The 22,107-nt window shown below is 33.1% G+C and overlaps 4 protein-coding genes and 1 long non-coding RNA gene across 6 annotated transcripts in view; 3 read left to right on the top strand and 2 right to left on the bottom strand.

The window, feature by feature from the left end:
• Positions 1 to 688: 688 nt before the first annotated feature.
• Tif-IA (RNA polymerase I-specific transcription initiation factor RRN3 homolog Tif-IA) lies at positions 689 to 7,624 on the top strand. Its single transcript, XM_073087499.1, has 7 exons — positions 689 to 1,242; positions 2,937 to 3,036; positions 3,793 to 3,945; positions 4,307 to 4,525; positions 4,941 to 5,302; positions 5,736 to 5,964; positions 6,656 to 7,624. The coding sequence occupies exons 1-7, from the start codon at positions 834 to 836 to the stop codon at positions 6,861 to 6,863; spliced, it is 1,680 nt and encodes a 559-aa protein (XP_072943600.1). The 5' UTR covers positions 689 to 833; the 3' UTR covers positions 6,864 to 7,624.
• Positions 7,625 to 9,569: 1,945 nt separating this feature from the next.
• LOC140753433 (probable RNA-binding protein 18) lies at positions 9,570 to 12,057 on the bottom strand. 2 transcript variants are annotated; one of them, XM_073088021.1, is made up of 4 exons: positions 11,820 to 12,057; positions 11,044 to 11,129; positions 10,311 to 10,521; positions 9,570 to 10,030 (listed from the first exon to the last, which is right to left on the bottom strand). In XM_073088021.1, the coding sequence occupies exons 1-4, from the start codon at positions 11,847 to 11,849 to the stop codon at positions 9,764 to 9,766; spliced, it is 594 nt and encodes a 197-aa protein (XP_072944122.1). In that variant the 5' UTR covers positions 11,850 to 12,057; the 3' UTR covers positions 9,570 to 9,763. The 2 variants fall into 2 exon arrangements, with proteins under 2 accessions (XP_072944122.1, XP_072944123.1); XM_073088022.1 differs by lacking the exon at positions 11,820 to 12,057 and adding an exon at positions 11,465 to 11,602.
• Positions 12,058 to 12,521: 464 nt separating this feature from the next.
• Positions 12,522 to 13,699, top strand: Polr2M (RNA polymerase II subunit M). Its single transcript, XM_073087892.1, has one exon. It carries the CDS (start codon positions 12,715 to 12,717, stop codon positions 13,663 to 13,665), a length of 951 nt encoding a protein of 316 aa, XP_072943993.1. The 5' UTR covers positions 12,522 to 12,714; the 3' UTR covers positions 13,666 to 13,699.
• Positions 13,700 to 14,821: 1,122 nt separating this feature from the next.
• LOC140753208 (SEC14-like protein 2) overlaps positions 14,822 to 22,107 on the top strand; it is a 52,896-nt gene continuing 45,610 nt past the window's right edge. Inside the window, exon 1 of the mRNA XM_073087662.1 lies at positions 14,822 to 15,089. Coding sequence (XP_072943763.1) covers positions 15,033 to 15,089 — 57 coding nt within the window. The 5' untranslated portion in view covers positions 14,822 to 15,032. The remainder of the gene's footprint in view (positions 15,090 to 22,107) is intronic.
• LOC140753466 (uncharacterized) lies at positions 19,604 to 21,919 on the bottom strand. The gene is made up of 2 exons (XR_012103573.1): positions 21,549 to 21,919; positions 19,604 to 19,910 (listed from the first exon to the last, which is right to left on the bottom strand). It is a non-coding gene; the product is annotated as an uncharacterized LOC140753466 (long non-coding RNA).

Genomic DNA, 22,107 nt, shown 5'->3' with positions numbered 1-22,107 from the left:
CGTACCAGCCTTTTTATTTAAGGCTCTTCTACATTTAATGGATTCGGGACCAGTAACGTTAATTTAATATACCAAAAAAGTTAACACTTTTACATTAATAATATACTCAATATTATAAAACACAACATTTATTACTTTTTCTATAATCTAGACTTGGATTTTTTGCACAATTTGTTTAATATTAGAATTTAATGTAAAAGGAAACTTTAATTGGAAAACATGTGGCTCAACCCTAATGTGTTGTGTTGCTAGTACAAAAAAGTCCAATAAACCATAGACAAATCATAATATTTTTTCAATTGGCAAGGTATTGTTATTTTTATTGACAAGAATAGATGACGACAAAATGCCAGCTGATGAATTATTTTTGACACAAGTTACGCACATTATTTAAGCCATCTTGAGCACGTGTTTTGATTTAATTTTACTTGTGAACAGACAATCAATTCTGTAGTGTGTTTAATAGTAAGTTCGAAATACCAACCGGATTATTGAATTTAAATAGGTGTGCACAATAGAGTAACAATGTAAGATTTCCATGGTGCGATGTCCAAAGAAGGTTATACTGGCGAGAAGAAAGAAGGTGAAAGTAAAGTTGTTTTAGAGAGACTGCAATCGTATCTGAAGGATAAACGCAGTGTGGAAGCCTCCGAATCTGGTGTTAGCTACAACAAACCGAGCACCAGCGTAGAACAGAGTCCACTAGCTGTGCCGACGATTGACGACAATAGCAACGTATTGCGTGAAGTTTTGAACCATAAAAAGGCAGAGTTACTCCGTCAGCCGGAGATAGTAGCGTACTTGAAGTCGGTGTCGTCAGATTTGAAGAAATAATGGCGGTCGCAGCTCAGAAGAGCGTCGCATCGCTGATGCGTAAAACGCTCGACCGGCAGGCCGCGGTGGCGCGAATGAAGTTCAGGTTCAAAAAGAACCAAGTGGAACAAATACTGTTAAGTTATATACGAGATGGGAACTCTGGACCGTACGGTGAATTGTTAAACGTGTTGAAAGATTGTCAGCTCAACGATGACAACTACCGAATACTGTTTGAAGACTGCCTATCTTGTGTAGTGCTGTTGGGTCGGGAGTTGAAGCAATTTGTGGATGTACTATGCAACATTGAGTGGGCGAGCCGGGATGAAGAGCTTGTGGAGGTGTACAGCCGGTTCATGCTCAGTTTGGTCACCGCTCATACTTATCATGCACCGAAAGTCATGATGGGCTTGGTGAAATTGTTTAAAGGTAACTAAACATCTTTAGTAATTCTTTTTAAGCCACTTTATACCACCTAGCACACAGGAAATCTTATTGTGGGGCTTGAGTGTAGCTGCAACCCAGCTTTGCGCTCGGAATGCAGCTATCTGCTGTATTTAAATTTATCTAATATTTATCAGTATACACTAGCTGTTTGATGTATGTAAAAACTGATAAATACTTATCCATTGTTTTTTATTAATTAATCTGGTGCAATTTTATATCAAGTTGTCATGTTGTAAGTGACATAACTATTGTCCCAATGTTGTGCAAGTAATGTGATTTGTGCCTCTTATGAAAGTTCTTATCAAAGTATAATTATTGTTCCAATTTTAAAAATATTTTCTTTCTTTTTAATCTTAAGATTGATCTGATACTGACATATGCATAGTATATATTCATATATCCACTATTCCCTCAAATTATATGAGACAGTTCCAACTCAATAGTTGCACAGTTACTTAAATTGGCTGGCATGTTATCATATTCCAGTGTATCTTATAAATTACATTCATTTATTTGGTAATTGCAGACCAAAACATAAATGTCATTGTTTTGAACTCCTTGCACAATATATTGCAAATTAGACTTATATCACAATGACTAATATGTAAAAGTTCTGTTATGCAACTTTGAAACCTAGAGTTATATTGATAAAACTAGTATTACAGTCATATCCTAAATATAAAATGGGTATTAATGAAATCTATTATACAAAAAAATCTTTAAACAAAATTTTTGTCTATTTCCTATCAAAAATAATAAAAAAAAAAAAGCAGATAAAAAAAAATTAAATGCCAGCTATCTACCACCCCTTTAGAAAGTGTTTCTCTATATAGTATAGAGGTGCAAAATACATTAATTAATTATAAATTAGGTTTAATTCATTATCATCATCAACCCATTACTGTCCCACTGCTAGGCATGAGTCTCCTCTCAGAATGAGAAGGATTAGGCCACAGTCCACCATGCTGGACGAGTGCATATTGGTGGACTTTACATACCTTAAGTTATTTTTTTATAAATATCTCTTATTATAAATATTTTTTATAAAGTGATAATTAATTAGAAATTAAGGTTCAATTACACTTATACAATTAAGCACTCCTAGCTATTTAATATTGTGTCTAGGTTTTTCGATACTTTTTAGCAGAAGAGAAACAATCTGACCTTGCCTTAATATGCATTAACTTACTGATAGGAAGTCAATTTGAATCATTGTTACTTTTGTTCACTATTTTCCATGAATTTATTGGTCTATTTCACGCAGACAAAGTGAAAAAGGGGCAGGTGATTTTTTAGTCATATTCAATAGGTATTTGATGTTGTTATTTTCTGCCATAGATTAGTAAAGATTACTCACTCCTAACTAGAAAATGTGCCCAGTTTTGAGAATTGAAATACGTGCGTAAAAAAGTTTTGCCACGTCTCCGTGCTAAAATATCCCTAAAATATTTGAAATAATTATTTATTTATTATGTAAATTCATGTAAATTACGCAGTATTCGTTATTTATTCGTAAATTTTCTCTAAAAATGTTTTTATTTGTCAAGAATTCAAAAAAAGAACTTACGATAATAAGCCTTCATTCAATTTCAAGGCGGCGAAGTATCTTTACTAATCTATGTTTTCTGCAAACAAAATATATCTTGGACATAAAATATTTTATTTCTATTTTACAGATGAAGGAGAAAATTGGGATGATGAACCTCCAGAGAAAACAATAACTCAATGGTCCAATATCCACACTGTTATAGCTCAAATTGTTGCTGTTATGCCTATGTAAGTTAATAATTTATATGTATATGAGATTAAATTAGCATATTATGAGCGTAAATTTAGCCTGATGGCAAGCCACTGCCCCCATGAAGATCTAAAACTAACTTGATAGAGAATAGGGTTCTTAAGTCTCTATGGATGTGTTGCTTGCTACTTCTGAAGACTATGATGTTTACCTCGTATATATATATCAGCCTGGCATCCAAACTTTCCTATCAAAATGCAAGAACCATGAAATGCGAACAGACTTTTCCGAGGCGTTCCAACTTAGTCCTCAGGGGTAGCGGCGCATCTGTGGCCGACCTCAGGTAGGAATATCTAATCCTATCTGGGGTTGATTACAGATGTCCATGGGCGGCAGTAGCCACTTACCATCAGGTGGACTGCATGCTCGTCTGCTACTCTTATATTATAAAAAAAAAAAAAAAAAATGTTAGAAATAAGTGAGGTAGTATAGTCACGTTGGTCGAACTACACCGGATTCTACCACATTTCTAACTATGAATAACTTAAATATTATTAAAATTATTATTTTTAACTATTTCCTTAATTGACCTATAATTATAACACAAATGTTTGCATATCTTGTCCCATGGCTGGACAGATTGCTCCCCACAACTAAGGCTGAAATGAAATGAAATCACCTTCACATTTGAGTTCATGCTACAATCCTAAAGTAGTATACCATTCACTATTTAAGCATTCCCAGGATCTCCGTAATTCAGGCCAATAGTATGATGATTATTTAATTTATTTCAGGACCAGTGATCTTCTAATGCAGACAGTGATAGAACAATTCCCATACTACAAAGCTGGATGTTATACAAATAGGGCATACATACACAATTTAATATGGATAAGCAAATATATACCACCTCTTAGAGAACAAATTATGGCTGCTATTGTTAGCAGGTAAGAGACCTTGATATCTATTAAGTCGAAGATTATAGACTTGCTTTTCACTATTAATATACTAATACTTTACTAAAATTCTTTTATGTTTTTTGTTCATTATTTGAGTTATATAACAATAAGGAAAGAGTTAATTGAATTTATTCTAAATGTGAAAAGGCAGGCTTAATTTGAACTGCTATCAAAGTTAAGTCCATTCATAAGTTTTATTAACTTTATCCCTACAGGTATGATACTACATAATACTTTCTTAAATACTTAGTTATCTTTGCACACAAAAAAATTTAACAAAAAAGTACAAAATTAATAACAAACTGTCTTAGATAGTGATGTACTAAATAAATCTACTAATATATTTCAGAATGGTAGAAATGGACGTAAATATAGTTGACCGAGCAAAGAACCAAGCGCAAGTGGAGACAGTCTTCGAGATGGAGGTGGAAGAGTGTGATGAAGTCAGCGACACCCTGGACTACTGCATGTTGGAGATGCTCAAGTGGCTCGAGGATGAGCGGGACCAAGTGCTGCACATTATGTGTAGCGTGTTTGAGAGGATTATACTTCCTACGCATGGTATCAAGTAAGTTTTTTTTTACATTTGTACTTTTGTAGTCATAAATATAGTCTACTTCATGGTCGATATCATGCATGAACGTCTACATTAAATCCCAAAAAATAGAAATTAACTCCTATTGGGGATTAGTCACAGATACATTGCAACTCCTGGAGAATAAATGACATTTGTTATAATGAGTACCTCAAATAGAATTGGAGGTGATCACACATGTGGTGCTTACCTAAAAATAACAGTGCATTTGAAGCAGTTTATGTATCATCTGATGGAATATCCACATCCTTAAAAGCAGAACACTTCAGCTTTGTCTGCAGAAATATATCAATGGGTTTGTAATTTTTGAACCCCTTGCCAACATGAACAGCTAAATTTACTTCGTAGCAAAATATTATATACAACCATAATTTTTTCACTTTCACAGGCACGTCCAATTCCTCCTACTGTACGCAATATCAATAAACCAGCAATGCGCAGACCGTGTCTTCGCGAACCTCTGGATCGTGGCAGCCGGGCTGCATGGATTAGGGCCTGGAGCCCTAGCAACCAGACGAACTGCAGCGAGCCACCTCGCCGGCCTCCTAGCTAGATGCGTCAGAGTACCTAACACAAGATTAATTCATTATCTAAGGACCATGGCGGAATGGTGCCATGCCTACATAACAGCGACCCAAGAGTCCACGGTGACAGATAACACCAAAGTCCATGGTGCCTTCCATGCGGTATGCCACGCGATATTCTACCTCGTCGCTTTTAAGAATCATCACCTGTTTACGAGTAAAGAAAGTTAGTATACTTTTGAATTATTTTATTATTATTTTTAAAAACTACTTTAACACAATAAAAATACTGTTAAAAGTACAAAAAACAAAAACCACTTCAACAGACTTCTTTATTAACAATGTGAAAAGCCTTTGTATTCATTTCTATTATAACTGTAAAACTCAATTTATATCTTTGTAAATAAAAAATAGTCTGTTGCTCTGAGTAAATTTCTCTTCCTTTGTCTAAGATTGCATAAATACCGCCATGCCATGTATTAGATTATACTCATACATGATTTGAAAGTAATCTGAGAAAGACTCATTCATTTATCCTCAATAATACATTACACGTCTGCGCTTTTACCCTACAAAGAAGCATCTTATAAAGTTGTCTTATTTTTTATTACAGTCATATTTTAAAAACGTCAAAACTAAAGACATATCTACCTTTTCAGGCCTTAACTTCGTGGAGTCACTGAACCTGCCCCGCCTAGTGACCTGTGCACTGAACCCACTCCGCACATGTCCACCGCAAGTCACGCGCGCGTTCTCCTCAGTCACGAGGTCGCACCAGGTGGTGTACTGCCAAACCATCATAGAGAAGAACGCTAGGCACACGCTCCAGGGAAACACGGGGTTGAATTACGATGATTGGTTCCCGTATGACCCGTATAACTTACCCAAGTGAGTGTTGTTTTTGTGATTACATTACTAATGTAATATATGATATGTTCAATTGTATTAGATATTCTTGTAAGAGTACAGTCAAATTTTGTATGCGCAACTTTTGAAAGGTATCACCATCAGTGCCGACTTGCCGCCTCAATGGAAGTAACCATAACAATAACCTTCTTATCTATGAGAGATCTGTACCCATCACTGGTCTTGATTAAGACCAATGCTGGTTACAGGGTGTGTGACACTACATCTACACTACACACTACACATCTAGGTCTGGTCCAAGCTGAATAGGTACTTGCCATTATATGTGTAGTTTGAAGTCATACAGCAGAAGTCTTCAGATTCTTCATCTTCCACAGTATATACAGCTCGTGAGTATAAGGCCAAAGGGATAAATTGTTAGACAAAGAATCACTTTGAATTCACACTAAATTGTTATTTTGTGACTATATTAAAACACCGATAATTCCACCGAGCACGTGAAGAACGTGCGCATCAGTCGGAAGCTACTAACGAACTGACTGCAAAACTAACGGTAACACCGTATTGATGTCATAATGATTCGATAATCGTTAAAGAGGGTAGTGTTAAAAAAACACATTTGCGATATTATCACATTTCACCAAAATCACGTTTGAAGGTGGTAGAATAAGAAGAGGAGTCAATTGCTTTAACAAAAATTATTTTATTACAGATCCGGCAAAATTATATGGCCATTATGCATAGAATACAACGACTGGCACAAGGACGGCGAGGATGAAACTCAATACACGAGCATGAAGAGAAAACTAGACCCCGAAGACGATGATTACCTAATACCAAGCCCATCCCAGAAGTTAGCGAGTTCCTTAACGAATTGTATTTCGCCCGGTTTTAGAACAAGCGAGAGTATCGTCACGTAACATAGTATGTATTAAGGAGAATATTTGAGCGTTCAAGAATGAAGCATAGACTTTAAAAACTGCTATAACATTCTGTTCCTACAGATTAGGACTAAATCACACGATATTGTGTGAATCGTAAATAATTACGTCACGACATTGTATTATGGCTTTCTTTTTTCTCAAACAGCTCCATCAGAAGAAATGACGTACTATTTTCTACGCTTCAGTCTTCCCAAGCAGATATAGTGAAAAAAGAACGCCCAAGACACGATGTATCGCGTATCGTGATTGTTTACGACACGACTTCGGAATGAGTCACAATGCGAAGTCATATGGGTTTTAGCGCTTAGTTTCGACATGATAGTGTTTTTTTCCTGCGAATGATAATAATCAATTTTGAGATCATCGCACCAGGAGAACTGAATTACAAGAAGTTTCAACCAACACATTATAAACGAATTTCAGCCCCTAGTCTATGTATGAGGTCTGTTAGAATAGATTTTATTTAATTTTGTTTTATTACTGAAATTTTCTTAAAACAGAAATTTAATTAAATATATACTCGTACGTTTTATTCGTGATATTATATCGTAAAGTTGCTGCCACTCTTAAAGAACATGTGTTGTATACAAATATGTATTTTTTATTTTTATTTCTTCATCTATTGGCAGAGTGGTCTGGCGGACAGAACCAGTCTGAGAGATCGCTTGATCGGAATTCTAAATTATAGATACAAATTTCCATAGTGAGCGTCTGTATTTATGTAGATATCTTTAGTGTCCACATATTATTATTCACTGAGTTATAATTCTGGCATAATACTGGCACTGAACCTGTGTATTGTGTATAATAAATGCAAAGGTTGTGTATATTTTTATATGGCCTTAAGACAATATAACCAATATGCAGATAATTTTAAGAAAAGTTTTATAAGCTTTGTATATTAAAAAATATAAGTGAAACATATTCCTAAATAAAATGTTGTTATTCGCAAAAATGTAGAAAGCTTAATCTATATAGTCCCTGCATTTAGATTTTATGCTACATAATTTAACATAAAGTGTTTTGTATTGTATAAAACAAATTATTTAATAAGATACAAGTAGATATATTTTTCTTTACTACTTAGGAAAATAGCATTGATTTACCTAAAAAATTTAATAACATAGTTTTATGTTACCCGCCTTTTTAATATAAATGTTGAAAATGTGTCAATTTTTAGTAATGTTTTTAAGAATGTGTAGTATATGATTGCTTTAAATTTACTTTTTCACTAAATATTATTCACTTAATACTCCATATCTCAATTCTTAACTACATTTGATATAAAATGGAGCCAAGTATGAATGCAAAATCTGCATATCACAAACTAAAATGTGATATGATAATGAGTACCATGTAATGTAATTATAATATATATTATATTATGTGGAAAAGCATCCGAACATGTCCCATAGGCCACAAACCGATTAGCCTTAAAGTACATTGATATCCATAATACTGGTACATATTAATTAGATTCATCACACTAATATTACGAAAACTTTGTTAATTACTTACATATTTATTTTTCCCACAAATATGCAAATCACCTTCTATCATATTTTTTTGGAAATATGTGTACAATTGACTGATAAATACTTGTTTTACATAGTACTACAGTGGTACTTATTATACAGTGTATATTTTTTTAATGGTAAAACTGTTATGCTTCATTGTCCACTCGTAAGGCTTCTTCAAGTTAAACCTCATGTATGTACAGCATTGTATTCAAAAATTTTATGGAAGAAATAAACAATATTTATTAATATTAATTAACTCCTTTATTTTACTCATTCCTTTTCACAAACAATGACAAATCTAGATCGCTAATTTTACAAAAATAATCTTAAGTCACGTAATTACTGAACACACAAGGGTTTAAAAAATCTAGATCAATACCTAGATAATATACACTAAGGTATGCCTGCAAAGACACTTATAATAAAACTAATGTTACTACAGTTAAAAAATAGAGATTGAACCTTGATTATTTTAATTCAGTGAAATACAACAGTTAAACTTAAATTAAAAAATAATATAATTAATCTATTAAAACTTTAATATGGCTAGAGTATTGTTAGAAACATACAGAGTGAGCCAGCCTACAATTTTGTTATGTACATACAAACGATCTGTGACTATTACTGAAAACTACATGAGTAATATTTGTCTCCTGTATTATTAAACACAGATTTTTAACATGTTACAAATAAATATCTAACGAAAAAAAATGTATTACCTATTTGTATACCTTTTGCACACCTATTTCTGCCTAAAAACAGAAGTGTTAGGCGCTGCTGTGTTCAGTTTTGAAGGGTGTGGTAAGGGAGACATACTTTTCCGAGGCGTTCCAGCTTAGTCCTCAGAGGTAGCGGCGCATCTGGTCGATCTCAGGTAGGAATATCTAATCCTATCTGGGGTTGATTACAGATGTCCATCAACGGCAGTAGCCACTTACCATCAGGTGGACTGCATGCTCATCTGCTACTCCTTTATTATAAAAAAGGCAGTTTAGAAAACATAGAACTAAATGGGACGATCCAATAAGCTTTTATTAAATGTATTTGAATAAAAATGTACTGTCATCAACCTTTGTATGCTGGCTTAAGCTGAACACTTTGTGGGTGCCATTACCACAAAACTATTGTAAGTATTGTAACATCAACCATTGTTATTATTAACATAGTGTGCATTTTATTACTGCATCACTGACCAAAACAATACTTTATCATCTATTAACATTAAAAGTATGGTGGATCTTAACCGTGTATATTTAGCTAGGGGGCAAAAACGTTAAAACATCATAATACTGTTAGAAAGAACAATAACATTACCTTATATAAAGAGTATTTAGCAAATCTCAGATCGTTGTTACCTTATCTCTTTTTATGATACGGGTGTCTTCTTTTATATGACGATATTGATTTATTCGGAAGCTGTTTTGTTTGATACTGTGTGATCACGGGTGCCTCGTTAGCTGCCAGTTTGTTAATGACGAAATCATCTCCAGGCTTCATATTTTCCATCATCTTGAGTTTCGCTTCAATGGACTGGATTGCGGTCTTCTTGCTGAGCTTCATCTCCGGTTTTGCGCCCGCCAAAGCTGGTATACCCAGCTCTGGCTTGGGTTTTTCTTGGTCCTCCTAAGAAAAGAAATTGTAATGTTAATATTAATCTATGTATACTAAACAAAAATTAAAAGCAAAAGACTTGAGAGAGCTTATCTTGTAACCGAACTTTTTTTTTTTAAAAAAGAACAAACATTACTATAATACATTTAGCGAAAACGAGTTTACCGTTTTTTTTTTTAATAAAAATGTAAAGTTTAAGCTTGATAAAGTATATCATATGTATGTAACATAACAACCAATGTGAACCAAAGAACATAATTATATAATAATTTAAATCCTTATATGTACATACCAAGGTATTCTTAGCAAACTTCACACTAATCCTCTTACAGCCGAGCAGCTGTCCGTTCAGTGAGTTCATAGCCTTGACCGCGTCTTGCCTCAGCTTGTACGTAACGAAGGCGAAGCCCCGGGGCTGCCCGGCGCTCGGCCCGCTCCGGTGGAATAGCATGTCGAACTTCTCGATGTTGCCATACACGCGGACCATTTTCAGTAATTGATACCGGTAATGAGAAAAGGTATAGTTTACTGGATTGCTCTGTTACATCAGTTAAGAGATGCAGGCTTCAGATATGGCAACACAACTTTTAGGCACAATAGATCACTGACTTAAGGATGGACTTAAGGATCGAAAATTGACAAATTTGTTAGCATATATTTTTAAATTTCGACCCTTTGTAAGCAAACTGTTAGATAGTTTGAATGTTAATAAAGGGCATAAGTTTATTTCTAATATAAACCCAGTTATAAGTTATACATATAACATTTCATTGTGGTTGATTACACACATGGAATGATGACAGTGAAAATTTATCTTCGAGAATGTAAAGAAGCATCTTCATAAATTTTACAATTTCGAGGATACAATCTTATAATTTTAATCAGCTAAAAAAACCATAATATGCCGCATAATCCCAGTGTACATGCAGAGGCAAATTAAAGTAATATATTGAGACTAAAGGCATTTTTTCTCTATTAAGTTACTACAGTCAAAGAAAATTTCAAAAAACTTTATATAAACATACTCATTAACCCTGGTGTCCAAGTTGCCAATCCACAGTCTCTTGTCACACACCTCAGACTGCTCCATCGGCTCCAAGTGGAGAGGAATCTGGAATTAACAATTTCATTACTTACTCGGTAGTTTACCGACCATTTAATAGTGACCTTAATTTCTTTAATTCTTATTAATAACTCTAAGGTTATGTGACTTAGGTTGCTTATAGATACCATATTTGGACTGTAAATAGATCTAACCACTCAGGGACCACAGTGATCTGATTCTGGTAACTTTATTTAGGTATTTTGGACCATAAAGAGATCTTTTTCAGATTATAATACAAACAAGTGACCTTCATTAGGTTACCATGACCCGTGAGTGGCAAAGTCTATTTATAATCTAAAATACGATATTACAACTTCATTGACTTAAATAGCATCGCTGACCTTTAAGGGTGGAACTATAGGACAAAATGCCCTGTAGTACCTTCTGTACAAACTATTAGTAACTTAGTATAGTCACACAACATACTTTACAGTTTAACACACACTAAACATAGTACTTTAGTTTTTCATCTCATCCATTTCAAGTTATTGAGTACAGTACATATATGATTCAAGTTAAAGAATCTTGTTAAACTATTATAGCAATATAATTGGATAACAATTAGTTTTGGAGGGTATCTGACACAACTTCCATAAAAATGAAGAATATTCTAGAAGAAAATTTCATTGAGATTCTGAAGAAATCTGCCACTTCTTATTGACTTCTTGTAAATAAGTTATACAAAATGAAACATACCGTAGCGTTATCCATGGCTATTTGTTGCATACACGAAAGGTTTATTCCATTCAGTTCATTCGTCACAGATTCCACTGTTTCAAATGATTAATAATGATCATAATAGTTATAAGCATCACAAGCTTAATATTCTCAAGTTTAATTGCAAAATTTTTAAGTTCAATTAACTATAGAAATTATATACAAAAACGTAAAAAACGAAAAATATTAATTTGCTCTATCCCACGACTCGCGTCCGCGTCCCAATTTCACAAATGACTTTGACGTATTTGACATTGACATAATTTTATTGAACTGAAGTGGTATTTTTACGGCCTTGGCTTCTTATCTTTCGGCCACTTTGACAATATGAGTGTGTACAGACTATAAAATCAAATATTACATACAGACTACTTAGGAATATTTAACCATCGCCTTTAAAATATTATTTTTATGAAAAAAGCTTTTTGTTTATTTATAAAGATACACTATTATTATTTTTAATTTTCTGTAAATTTAATTATAATTGTAAATATTTTTCAGTTAATAAAGTTACAATCTGTTCAATTAAATAAAAAAAAAATACAATTATAACATTATTATCGCCTTTAATAATATATTGGCAGAAGTTATCAAATCACCTTTATCAGAAGATAATAAGGGATAATATTAATTTGACGTTTACTAAAGCGATAATGAACTGTGAAGTTGTCAATGTCAATATTGTCAATTGACATCTCAACGCAAACAAGGAAACAAGTCGTTTCATGATTCACTCATACTGTTTTTCCTGTTAAAAAGATTATAAAGTATAAACCCTAAAATCAAATCTATTACGACAATAATAAAGGTTTTTACCCTTATATTCAGAGTTCGATTACTGTGGAAGGTGAAGTTGAATAGTAATATTATTATTATGACTGTTATGCAAACGATGAAAAAGATAAACAAAAGGATCCCCGGATTTTTACCACCCCCGCCAAAAACAGAAATTGATGGTAAGATAACTGACTTGTCTTCTAAAACGATTACGGAACTCTTAGAGCTCAAAGAGAGGCAAGAAAAGTTGTTAAACAACAAATCTTTCATCAACAAACTTGCCGACAAAGGCGCGAAAATACAGGCTTTCTTAGACAAAGTAGTTATCGAACTCAAATCAAAACAGGAAGAGGAGCAAACATGCCAGCTACTGAGTAACTTAAACCTAAACAAGGAGTCAGTAGAAAATGTAGAATGGAAGGGAAAGATTGAGAGTCACCGAGACACTTACCTTGATTCTGATGATGATAGCGAGCCAGAGGACGTCATGCACATACTGAGTCAAAACACACAAGAAAAGAAGGTCATAACAACAAAACCAGAAACACTTCTAGTCACCCCACAAGATCTTATAAACATTGGCGAACAACCCTATGTTAAGCATATAGTAGACATAACAGAACACAATACAAAGCCTAAAGTAACTGGCCAGTTCAAACCATTCAAAACAACAGTCTCAGATGTCCATAAACCGGAAAAAGAAATACTTAGACGAAGGCACAAACATTGGGAAGTGACCGCGGCAACACCACCACCTATAATCCATGGTCCGGCCAAAGTTCTTACTATAGAAGAGTCGTTAAAACTACAACAAGATTATAATACACATTTGAAGGAGGTAGAAGCTCAACATGCTGCAGAGAAATTACTATCAAGAACAAATATAAAAATGGCTCAATTACCAGATGATGTCACCAAGTTCGGAAAGTACAGGAATGCTGACAGTGATGACACCAAATCAGACATTTCAGATGCTGAGGGAAGTGATAAAGAAGTCCATGATGAGGAGCCGGAGAGAGGAGGTGTGATTTTCACGGTCATGAAATGAGTACCTTAAGAAAATAATATATATTAAGAAATACCAGTCTTGGTTTTACCAGCGTTACTCAAAGATACTGTTTAATCTTTTGGTGCTGTACTGTACTGACTAAAGTAGTTTTGATAAATGGAAATCATAATGCAAATATATTTAAGGCAAATCTCTTTAATGGACTTTTAGGGAGGGAGCACATAAGTGGCAGTTTGTATTGATGACTGTGACAGACTGTAGCTTATATATTAACTCCCTTAGGATATATGTTATTCAAATTCTGATAATACAATACAATGAACTTGCAACAGTGTACAACTAATATTATTTTAATTTATGATTATTTGTAGTACAACTAACAAAAAGTCTTTTGTAATTCTTTATAATAGCAGCCATGTTCTGGTTTGCAGTAGTTCTAGACGCATGGTACGGCATCCACCGAATTCAAAGATAAATATTTCTGACCAATCTGCAAGAGAATTTGTCTCTGTCATATTCATCTCATCTTCTGTATACGAACCAGAATAAAGCAACATATGGCTCATGACAAGCCATTCATTGGGTAAGGAAAAGCCATTTTTGTATTAGCAATATATTTCCAAATAATTTGATACAAGTGTAAAAATGAACTGTGATGTGAAAAATAGAAATTACATATTTTATATAAAAAAGGTTTTTGATTTTTGCAATATACAGGATATTCATACTCTGCAATTTACATTATCTGCTTGCGTAATATCTCCTGTAATATCTTATTAGAATAAAACTTATTTTATTTGCATTTCATAAAAAATACATGAATGTTACCCAGAATAATGACTGCTAATAGTCATTGCTTGGTTGCCATCAACCGAGTTATTAAAATTAAAGTTTATTGAATAATTAACCTCATTTAATGAATGCTTGCTTAATATTATTTATTAAAAAGTAGCATAAAATATTATCTAGTATTAAAGCTTGTATGCAATTACCATAGATTAGTAGCAATTACTTTTCGCCAACCTTCGGCTTTAGATTACGAAATAATCAAGGTTAATAGGTTATCTTTGCCATATTTTCGAATTTCTGTTAACGTAGTGATTATGTGCCTAAGTTTTATTTTGCATACTGCAGAATCATTGAACTGCGCGCGCAGTTATTTACGTTACGTTGGCAGACCTCGTCCGACCGGGCGGACGCTTGCGCTCTTTTCCTCCCACTAGACTTCCCACCGACTTGCTTAGCAAGTCCGATTGACTGACTGACGGCAGTATAACGCAGTCTAATCAGTGAGACTGCGTGCGTGTGAACGTTCGCGCGTGTTCTAAATACATTCATTACTTCGGTCTAAAAATCTTTTGTGTTTATTGTTTTAAAAACGCACATTTATAAAGACTTTATTGAACATGGCTCCGAACAATGTTGTGGGAATCGACGATGACCAGCGTTTTGCTCTCATGAAGGTATGTCACCCCTTTTGTTTATTTACCGTAAGTAGGGAACAGCCGGCTTTTACATCGTAAAAAATAGATGGCATTGTTTTATTATTAAATGCCTATAGTAAAAACAGCTTCATGGTTTTTTACTCAGTGCCAAATATAGATATGTGCAATGAGGTATGTGTAAGTTTATTTATCTATGTAGCACAAAACCTTACGATCTATTTATGAAGAATAAAGAAAGAAAACCTTATTAGGTATCTAGGTATTGTAATATTAATGTATATGTAAAGTAAAGTATTCATTGTTATTAAATTAATTGACACATATTACAGGATAAATCGTTTATTGCCCAAAGTTTTGTCTTCAATTAACAACTTTAAAAAAATCGCTATATAATTTAATAAAAAGTAAACGTTAATATGTCCAATTATCTAGTTAAGTCTGTGAAAAATGATATAAAAAACAGATACTTAAATACTTATTACAAAGCACTTCAATCAAAGTACATATTATATACATAGAAGCAGTCTTAGAATATAAGGTACTTATATTTGTATAAGACTAGATCTATAAAAATTAAAAACAAATCAAGTGTACCTTCTATTACGGTTCAAAAGATAGAGCCCAGACAGCGGAGGCTTAGTGATAGTGTTTCGTTAATGAAGATGAAGCAGCTTACGTTACTCCAGGATACACACCTTTTCCTTGATAAAAAAAAAATAATGATGATAGGAGTAGAACCCTGGACTCTTATCTGGAGAACCACTAATACATCTTTATATTTATGCCTAATATCTACATTGTAAAGCAATTCTGTTTTTGAAGGGCCTGACAAAGGGTAGTTAAAGGTAGTCAAAATATACGAGATGTACCAAGTTACTACTATAAGTAGTAATACAGGTTAGGCAGGTACATCGTTTATTTTTTCTTATATGTTAAAATGCGTCGCCCGTCTGATCATTGTACCTGCCCCTCATGCCAGTTCTAACTAGAATTTTATTTCATGGTGATCTGAAATATAATTGAGAATTACAATGTAGTATCCTTCTTCCCACTCGTCGGCATCGCGATTGTTTAGCCTTTAAAAACAAAAAAAGTTTAAAGACCACTGACACTGCGTATGACAGTGACACTATATTGACAGCTACCTCACTTCTTTTTCGCGCTTCCAAGGCATCGTGATACTATTTTTTCAAAGTTTTGTTAAACGTGTATAGTGAAGCAAAGCTAGTGAAAAAATGAAGAAAATGGAAACTAGGAATGAAGAATCACGTCTGCGTAGTTGTAGTCGCAGTAGCAGGAATTTACGAAGCAATTCTTCGGGTTGGATCACCGGTTCAGAGGTTATGTACAAATTACTTACCAGGTATGTAAGAAAATAATGTATTCATTTATTACAGTTATGTGTGCACAACTATAAAAATGCCTAAATAACTAACATATGCTTAGAGAGAAACTATATTGTTTGAAAATCTTTCTCGTATCTACAACTTCAAAACTATTCACGCACGCCAATCTCGCTCTTGCACGTTACAGACACCAAACGGTGCTCATATTCGCCATTAACCGCAAGATGCTTGCATTTTTATGCATATAATTTAGCAATTAATGGTCCAGATATAAAATGCACCCGAGCCACGTGTACCACCTACCCGAGTACGAGATACTCGTGGCGTCGCTTTGTCGACACTAAATGGTTCCCATGTTCACCATTAAGCACGAGATGCTGGCCCTAACATGTATATGTGACAAATGTTCGAATATTCAAAGAGTCACAACCGTCGAGTACGAGATACTCCTAGTTTTACTTTATTGACACTAAACGGTTCACTCATTCGCCATTGAGTACGAGATACTCGCGCTAACATTTCTATGTGGCAAGTGGTCGAATATACAAAGCATCAGAACCGTCGAGTACAAGATACTCCAAGTGTTACTTGGTTGACACTAAATGTTTCACTCATTCGCCATTGAGTACGAGATACTCGCGTTAACATTTCTATGTGGCAAGTGGTCGAATATATAAAGCATCAGAACCGTCGAGTACGAGATACTCCAAGTGTTACTTTGTTGACACTAAACGTTTCACTCATTCGCCATTGAGTACGAGATACCTGCGCTAACATTTATATGTGGCAAATGGCTTGAATGCTTCCATCACTAGCTATTGCACTAACAATACACAGTATAAAGCATGAATGATTTATAAGCACCAAGCTAGAGCTGCTACAACACAAGGTTATGCCAACCCTGTTATACCAACTCTGACAAAATAATTTTCAGAACCAGCTATAATTTCAGGAATCATTCATGGAGTTATTGCAAATAGCAAAACATATTTGTAACTATATGACAAAACAGTGTCCTAACAGAAATGGAAAATATTATGTCAACATACTGGGACAACGAGTGAATACAATAATATCATCAGAGTTCTCTAAAATTGGGAGGTATGTGTGAAGCAACTGGATGAATGACATATTCCAATGAGAACTGAGGAAATCAACCTGGTACATTTTGATGCTCTTCTCAGAATAACACTTTAACTAGTGCTACCTATAAAGGTCATAATAGGTCATTTATGCTCCACCACAATACACACGATAAAAATATATGTAATACATGGTGGAGAACAGAAAATAGGAATCATCAAATGCAACAGAAAATGCTGGTGCGCTAACCCAAAACAAATATAACCCCGTGCATATAAGAATCTTATCAGGATTCACTGCACAGCATGATGCTCATGAGCTCATGTAACGGAATCATACTGAAGACATTGAAACTCACTTAGCTGCATTACAAATGATAGAAGACTAGCTATCTTATCAGAAAACAATGTCTAAAATAGACATTTGTGACATAAATGTTTTATGCAGCACCCCGTTGCCAATTTGAAATTGGTTGAGATTGGTTGTTCCACACAAATCAATTGTGTTATATGATATTTAAATTTAATATATGGCGTCAAGATAAAAATCTTACAACATTGATGACAAAATTATTTTTGTATACTAGTTAATCCAATGCTCGATCTCAAATGGTAATAGATGTGCTCTTCACATTATCACATACACACTGGTGTATATACATGACAACTGTTTCATGTTAACCTGATATAGAACAGAAGGCATGTTCTCTCAAAAGAACCACCTCAGGAGGACAATGATTAAGCAAACAAGACTCCGGCTTATTGATACTTACACATATCTGTCCAATATATTTTTAGTCACATGAAGAAAGAATACTATAAGTATCCCATATATTGGATCCAGCGTCTGAAGTCCTAGCTTTGATAGTAGCATTCTGTGTTAATACCTCAACACAATTCAGCAGAGTTCATTGATTTGTTATGGATACTATATAGTTCCTACTCAATTTCAGCTGTTTTATAAGCAAATAACAGGTACCTATACATGGCTCAAAGTAAACAATATTACATGGGTTATATTGTAGTACATCTTACTCACATATATACAAATTATGTATAATAAAAGTTAATCAGTTACCAGCTATATAAAGCTGTTTGATTTGATATCTTTTGGGCTAGGTATATATGAATATCCTAACATCCAGATTAGGTGTATTTCAAGATATTGCGGATTTCAGGAAATACTCGTATTATTAAGGTATAACTCTAAGGAGATTTGTATCAAGGAGTACAATCAGAACTATAATGCACCACTTAACTACTGGTACAGAGTACCTACTTAAAGTCATTGAGCTTACATAATATATATAACTCTATTATATATAGATGTAACTTGAATTGAAGTTTTTAAATTATCTATTTAATACACTGGTTTACAGTGATAAAATCAATCCAGAAGTCTGGAGTTGTCTCTGGACACAAATACCTTTATGATTTATTCTAAGGCCAGGTACTATAACAATACCTGCAATACTATAACAATACAAATGTGCTAAATAATAAATGTCCATACTTGTAAATAATTCAAAAACTTTGTTTAGTATTACTTATTTATGTGGCATATGTGACATAAATGTAAATATGTGAATGTCAAGAGTGAACTTTATGTACAAATGTGAGAATTTATACAAAATTAACATTTTGGATTTCGTTACACTTATCTTTCAGTGACTCAATAGGAATAAATACAGTAATAATTAAAGGTTGGGAAGTTCAGTCCACAAACATACGGTTAATTATTAAATATCTGCACATATTTTTCACTTTTACTGTACATAACTGCTTAAAATATGAGGTTGATCATCATGAAAAAATTGACTAAAGATTGGTAGTACCTATGTAATGTTCTACAACAGAAGCCTGGTACTCCCAACATTACAAAAAGCAATCAAATAATAATATATTATTTATATGGTTGCTTATACATTTCCTTTAGCAACTCCGGGTTTATATAGAAACATGCATCATACATTTATACACCAGTCATCAGGTCAACAAATAACACAGCAGTCCATTAATCTTGGAATAAAGGCAAGCATAATATGAGAATTGCTATTGCACTTAAGTCTTCATAATGTCTATGTTAGTTACACTAAAACTGAAATTGTTATCATTCATAATGAAATTTAATAATGTCCACCATGGTAATATGTGACACATTAATGATATAAAAGTAATAACAATATTATTATATCATGTGAATGGCCAGCCATTAATATGATATCTTCTTTGGGTCTTTTATGCCTAGTGTGTATACCTAGATGCTCTTACAAAACATAAAACAAAGAAAGTAAGCTGCATGTCCAATCAATTTTCAAATGTAAATCTAGCATCCCTAGAATTAATAGGAATTCCTTAGGGGTATGTGTGATGAACGTTACTATATAGGACACACATGGCAGACATCTGGCCTGGAACAAAGAAAACTATATTATATATACAAATTATTATTATAATTATTATATATAGAAGATTTATCTACTTTCCTTTTCTTAAAGAATTAAGATGGAGAAAAATGTGGGTAATAACTTTATAATTTATCACTGTCAGAGCTGTAACTAGAACCAGTTGTGTTAGTAATCATTACAGGCTAAGTAAGCCAGAACCCCATGGAAGTTATAAAATATTTGACTTATTAAAACTGAATTAATCCTGGGAATGCTCAGCATAAATACTTTTGAGTCAAGATAAGCTTTTCTGGTCTAGTCATGAATGGGGTTTGAAATAATCATATACATAAATACTGCTATGAAAACTGATATCAACTTTTACATACATACAACTGATAGTTACACACATTTTTAGGAAAAGATGTTAGATGGAAAGTCAGATTGGATTTCAAAAGGAAACACATCATAAGCTTTCCAACCAACCATATAGATATGTAACTTTACAGAGGGCATGCATAAGCATGGTACAGCAAAAAGTATAAGTAACTTTTGCAAATCTGATATATACCTACAAAAACAGGAAGTCATATAAAACTAAAATGTTTCATTGATCTAAGAATGATCATGTCCCTCCTGAACATGCACACTAATATAAAGAAACAAAGTAGGTATAACACCCAATATTATACCGGGTATACCTACAACATAAAATATAAATTTATCTCACATGGGGCATATATCATCCCAAGATCAAATCAAATACCCAATCATAATTTGTCAATAAATAATGGTATTAATTCCTTAATATTCAACATGGGATGGCTTCCTATTTTAATAATATTGGAATACATACGATGTACCTACTGGTACATTTAAGTATAGTATTATATAAAAGTACATTATTATATAATGCACATAACATATGAAACATATTTATACATATATTGCTATATAGCAAAGGAAATAGTATTATTTGTGTCAATAAAATTGACCAAGTAATTCATTCTACATATAATTATGACATACTATGGAGGGTAGAAAACATATTTTCGACCTTGTATGTATTTATTTTTTGCAAGGTGCAAAAGCTTGAATTGAATAATTATTAATACTGACTAAATTACAATATTACTATTATTATTATTATTATTGGCCAATTTTAGTAATAATATATTTAGAGAAAAATATTGCATTATTATTGCACTGAATATTATTTCACCTAATTCAGAGGGAATCTCACTTAGTTCTATGTGTTTCAGAACATTTCATCCATATTATACAGTAAGAGTAAATATTCAGTTAGCAATCCTAATAATTATGTATATTTTATAATTATACCTAATTAAGAGAAAAAATTCTTATTAATATGATATTTTCATGTTGTATTTTTATATATATTTTATATATATATATATATTTTATTATTGAGAATAAATCTCACTAAGCACTATGGATTTCACAACATCTCATCCATATGATGCAGAACGAATAAATATTCAGCAATGTAATTAAATCCATATAATAATATATATGTATGGTAATAAATCTTTAATTTAATTACATGTTCCATTGTTGCAGTTGTCTCTAAACATCTACATTGTAATTCTCAATTATATTTCAGATCACCATGAAATAAAATTGAAAATTAGACGAGCTTACCTGTAAGCGAAGTCTGATTATAATTTTATGAATGGTGATCTGAAATATAATTACCCACCCTCCCAAAATCAAAACCCATACTGCAACAATAAGAACAAAAGAGTCTCCTAGATATAGACAGCATGCATATTATCAAGGAGACTAAGTTGGAAATGATAGACTCTAAATTAAGTGAGGTAGCTGTCAATATAGTGTCACTGTCATACGCAGTGTCAGTGGTCTTTAAACTTTTTTTGTTTTTAAAGGCTAAACAATCGCGATGCCGACGAGTGGGAAGAAGGATACTACATTGTAATTCTCAATTATATTTCAGATCACCATTCATAAAATTATAATCAGACTTCGCTTACAGGTAAGCTCGTCTAATTTTCAATTATAAATCTCAGATTGTTATCCTACCAACCCAAAGAACATTTCCTATTTTAAAAAAGATACAAACGAACTTTGTAAAACATAATCAGGGAAAGCTATTTTAAAGGGATTATATTTTTTATCAAAAAAGGAAAATTATCGTAAAAGATAATTAATGTATTATGATTGCACAATCGTAATAAATCAT

Source organism: Epargyreus clarus, unplaced genomic scaffold, assembly GCF_041222505.1.
Source record: "Epargyreus clarus isolate Ecla_fem2 unplaced genomic scaffold, WU_Ecla_fem_2.2 ptg000026l, whole genome shotgun sequence".
NCBI lineage: Eukaryota > Metazoa > Arthropoda > Insecta > Lepidoptera > Hesperiidae > Epargyreus > Epargyreus clarus.
The sequence above is the reverse complement of the archived record's forward strand: the minus strand, read 5'-3'. Positions and strand labels throughout refer to the sequence as shown.

Coding starts and splice junctions, on each gene's coding strand:
- Tif-IA (XM_073087499.1), top strand. CDS start 834: ATGGCGGTCGCAGCTCAGAAGAGCGTCGCATCGCTGATGCGTAAAACG. Junction 3,037..3,792: donor ATTGTTGCTGTTATGCCTAT/GTAAGTTAATAA, acceptor AATTTATTTCAG/GACCAGTGATCTTCTAATGC. Junction 5,965..6,655: donor GACCCGTATAACTTACCCAA/GTGAGTGTTGTT, acceptor ATTTTATTACAG/ATCCGGCAAAATTATATGGC.
- LOC140753433 (XM_073088021.1), bottom strand. CDS start 11,849: ATGCAACAAATAGCCATGGATAACGCTACG. Junction 10,522..11,043: donor TTGGACACCAGGGTTAATGA/GTATGTTTATAT, acceptor TTCTCATTACCG/GTATCAATTACTGAAAATGG. Junction 10,031..10,310: donor AGTTTGCTAAGAATACCTTG/GTATGTACATAT, acceptor TTCTTTTCTTAG/GAGGACCAAGAAAAACCCAA.
- Polr2M (XM_073087892.1), top strand. CDS start 12,715: ATGACTGTTATGCAAACGATGAAAAAGATAAACAAAAGGATCCCCGGA.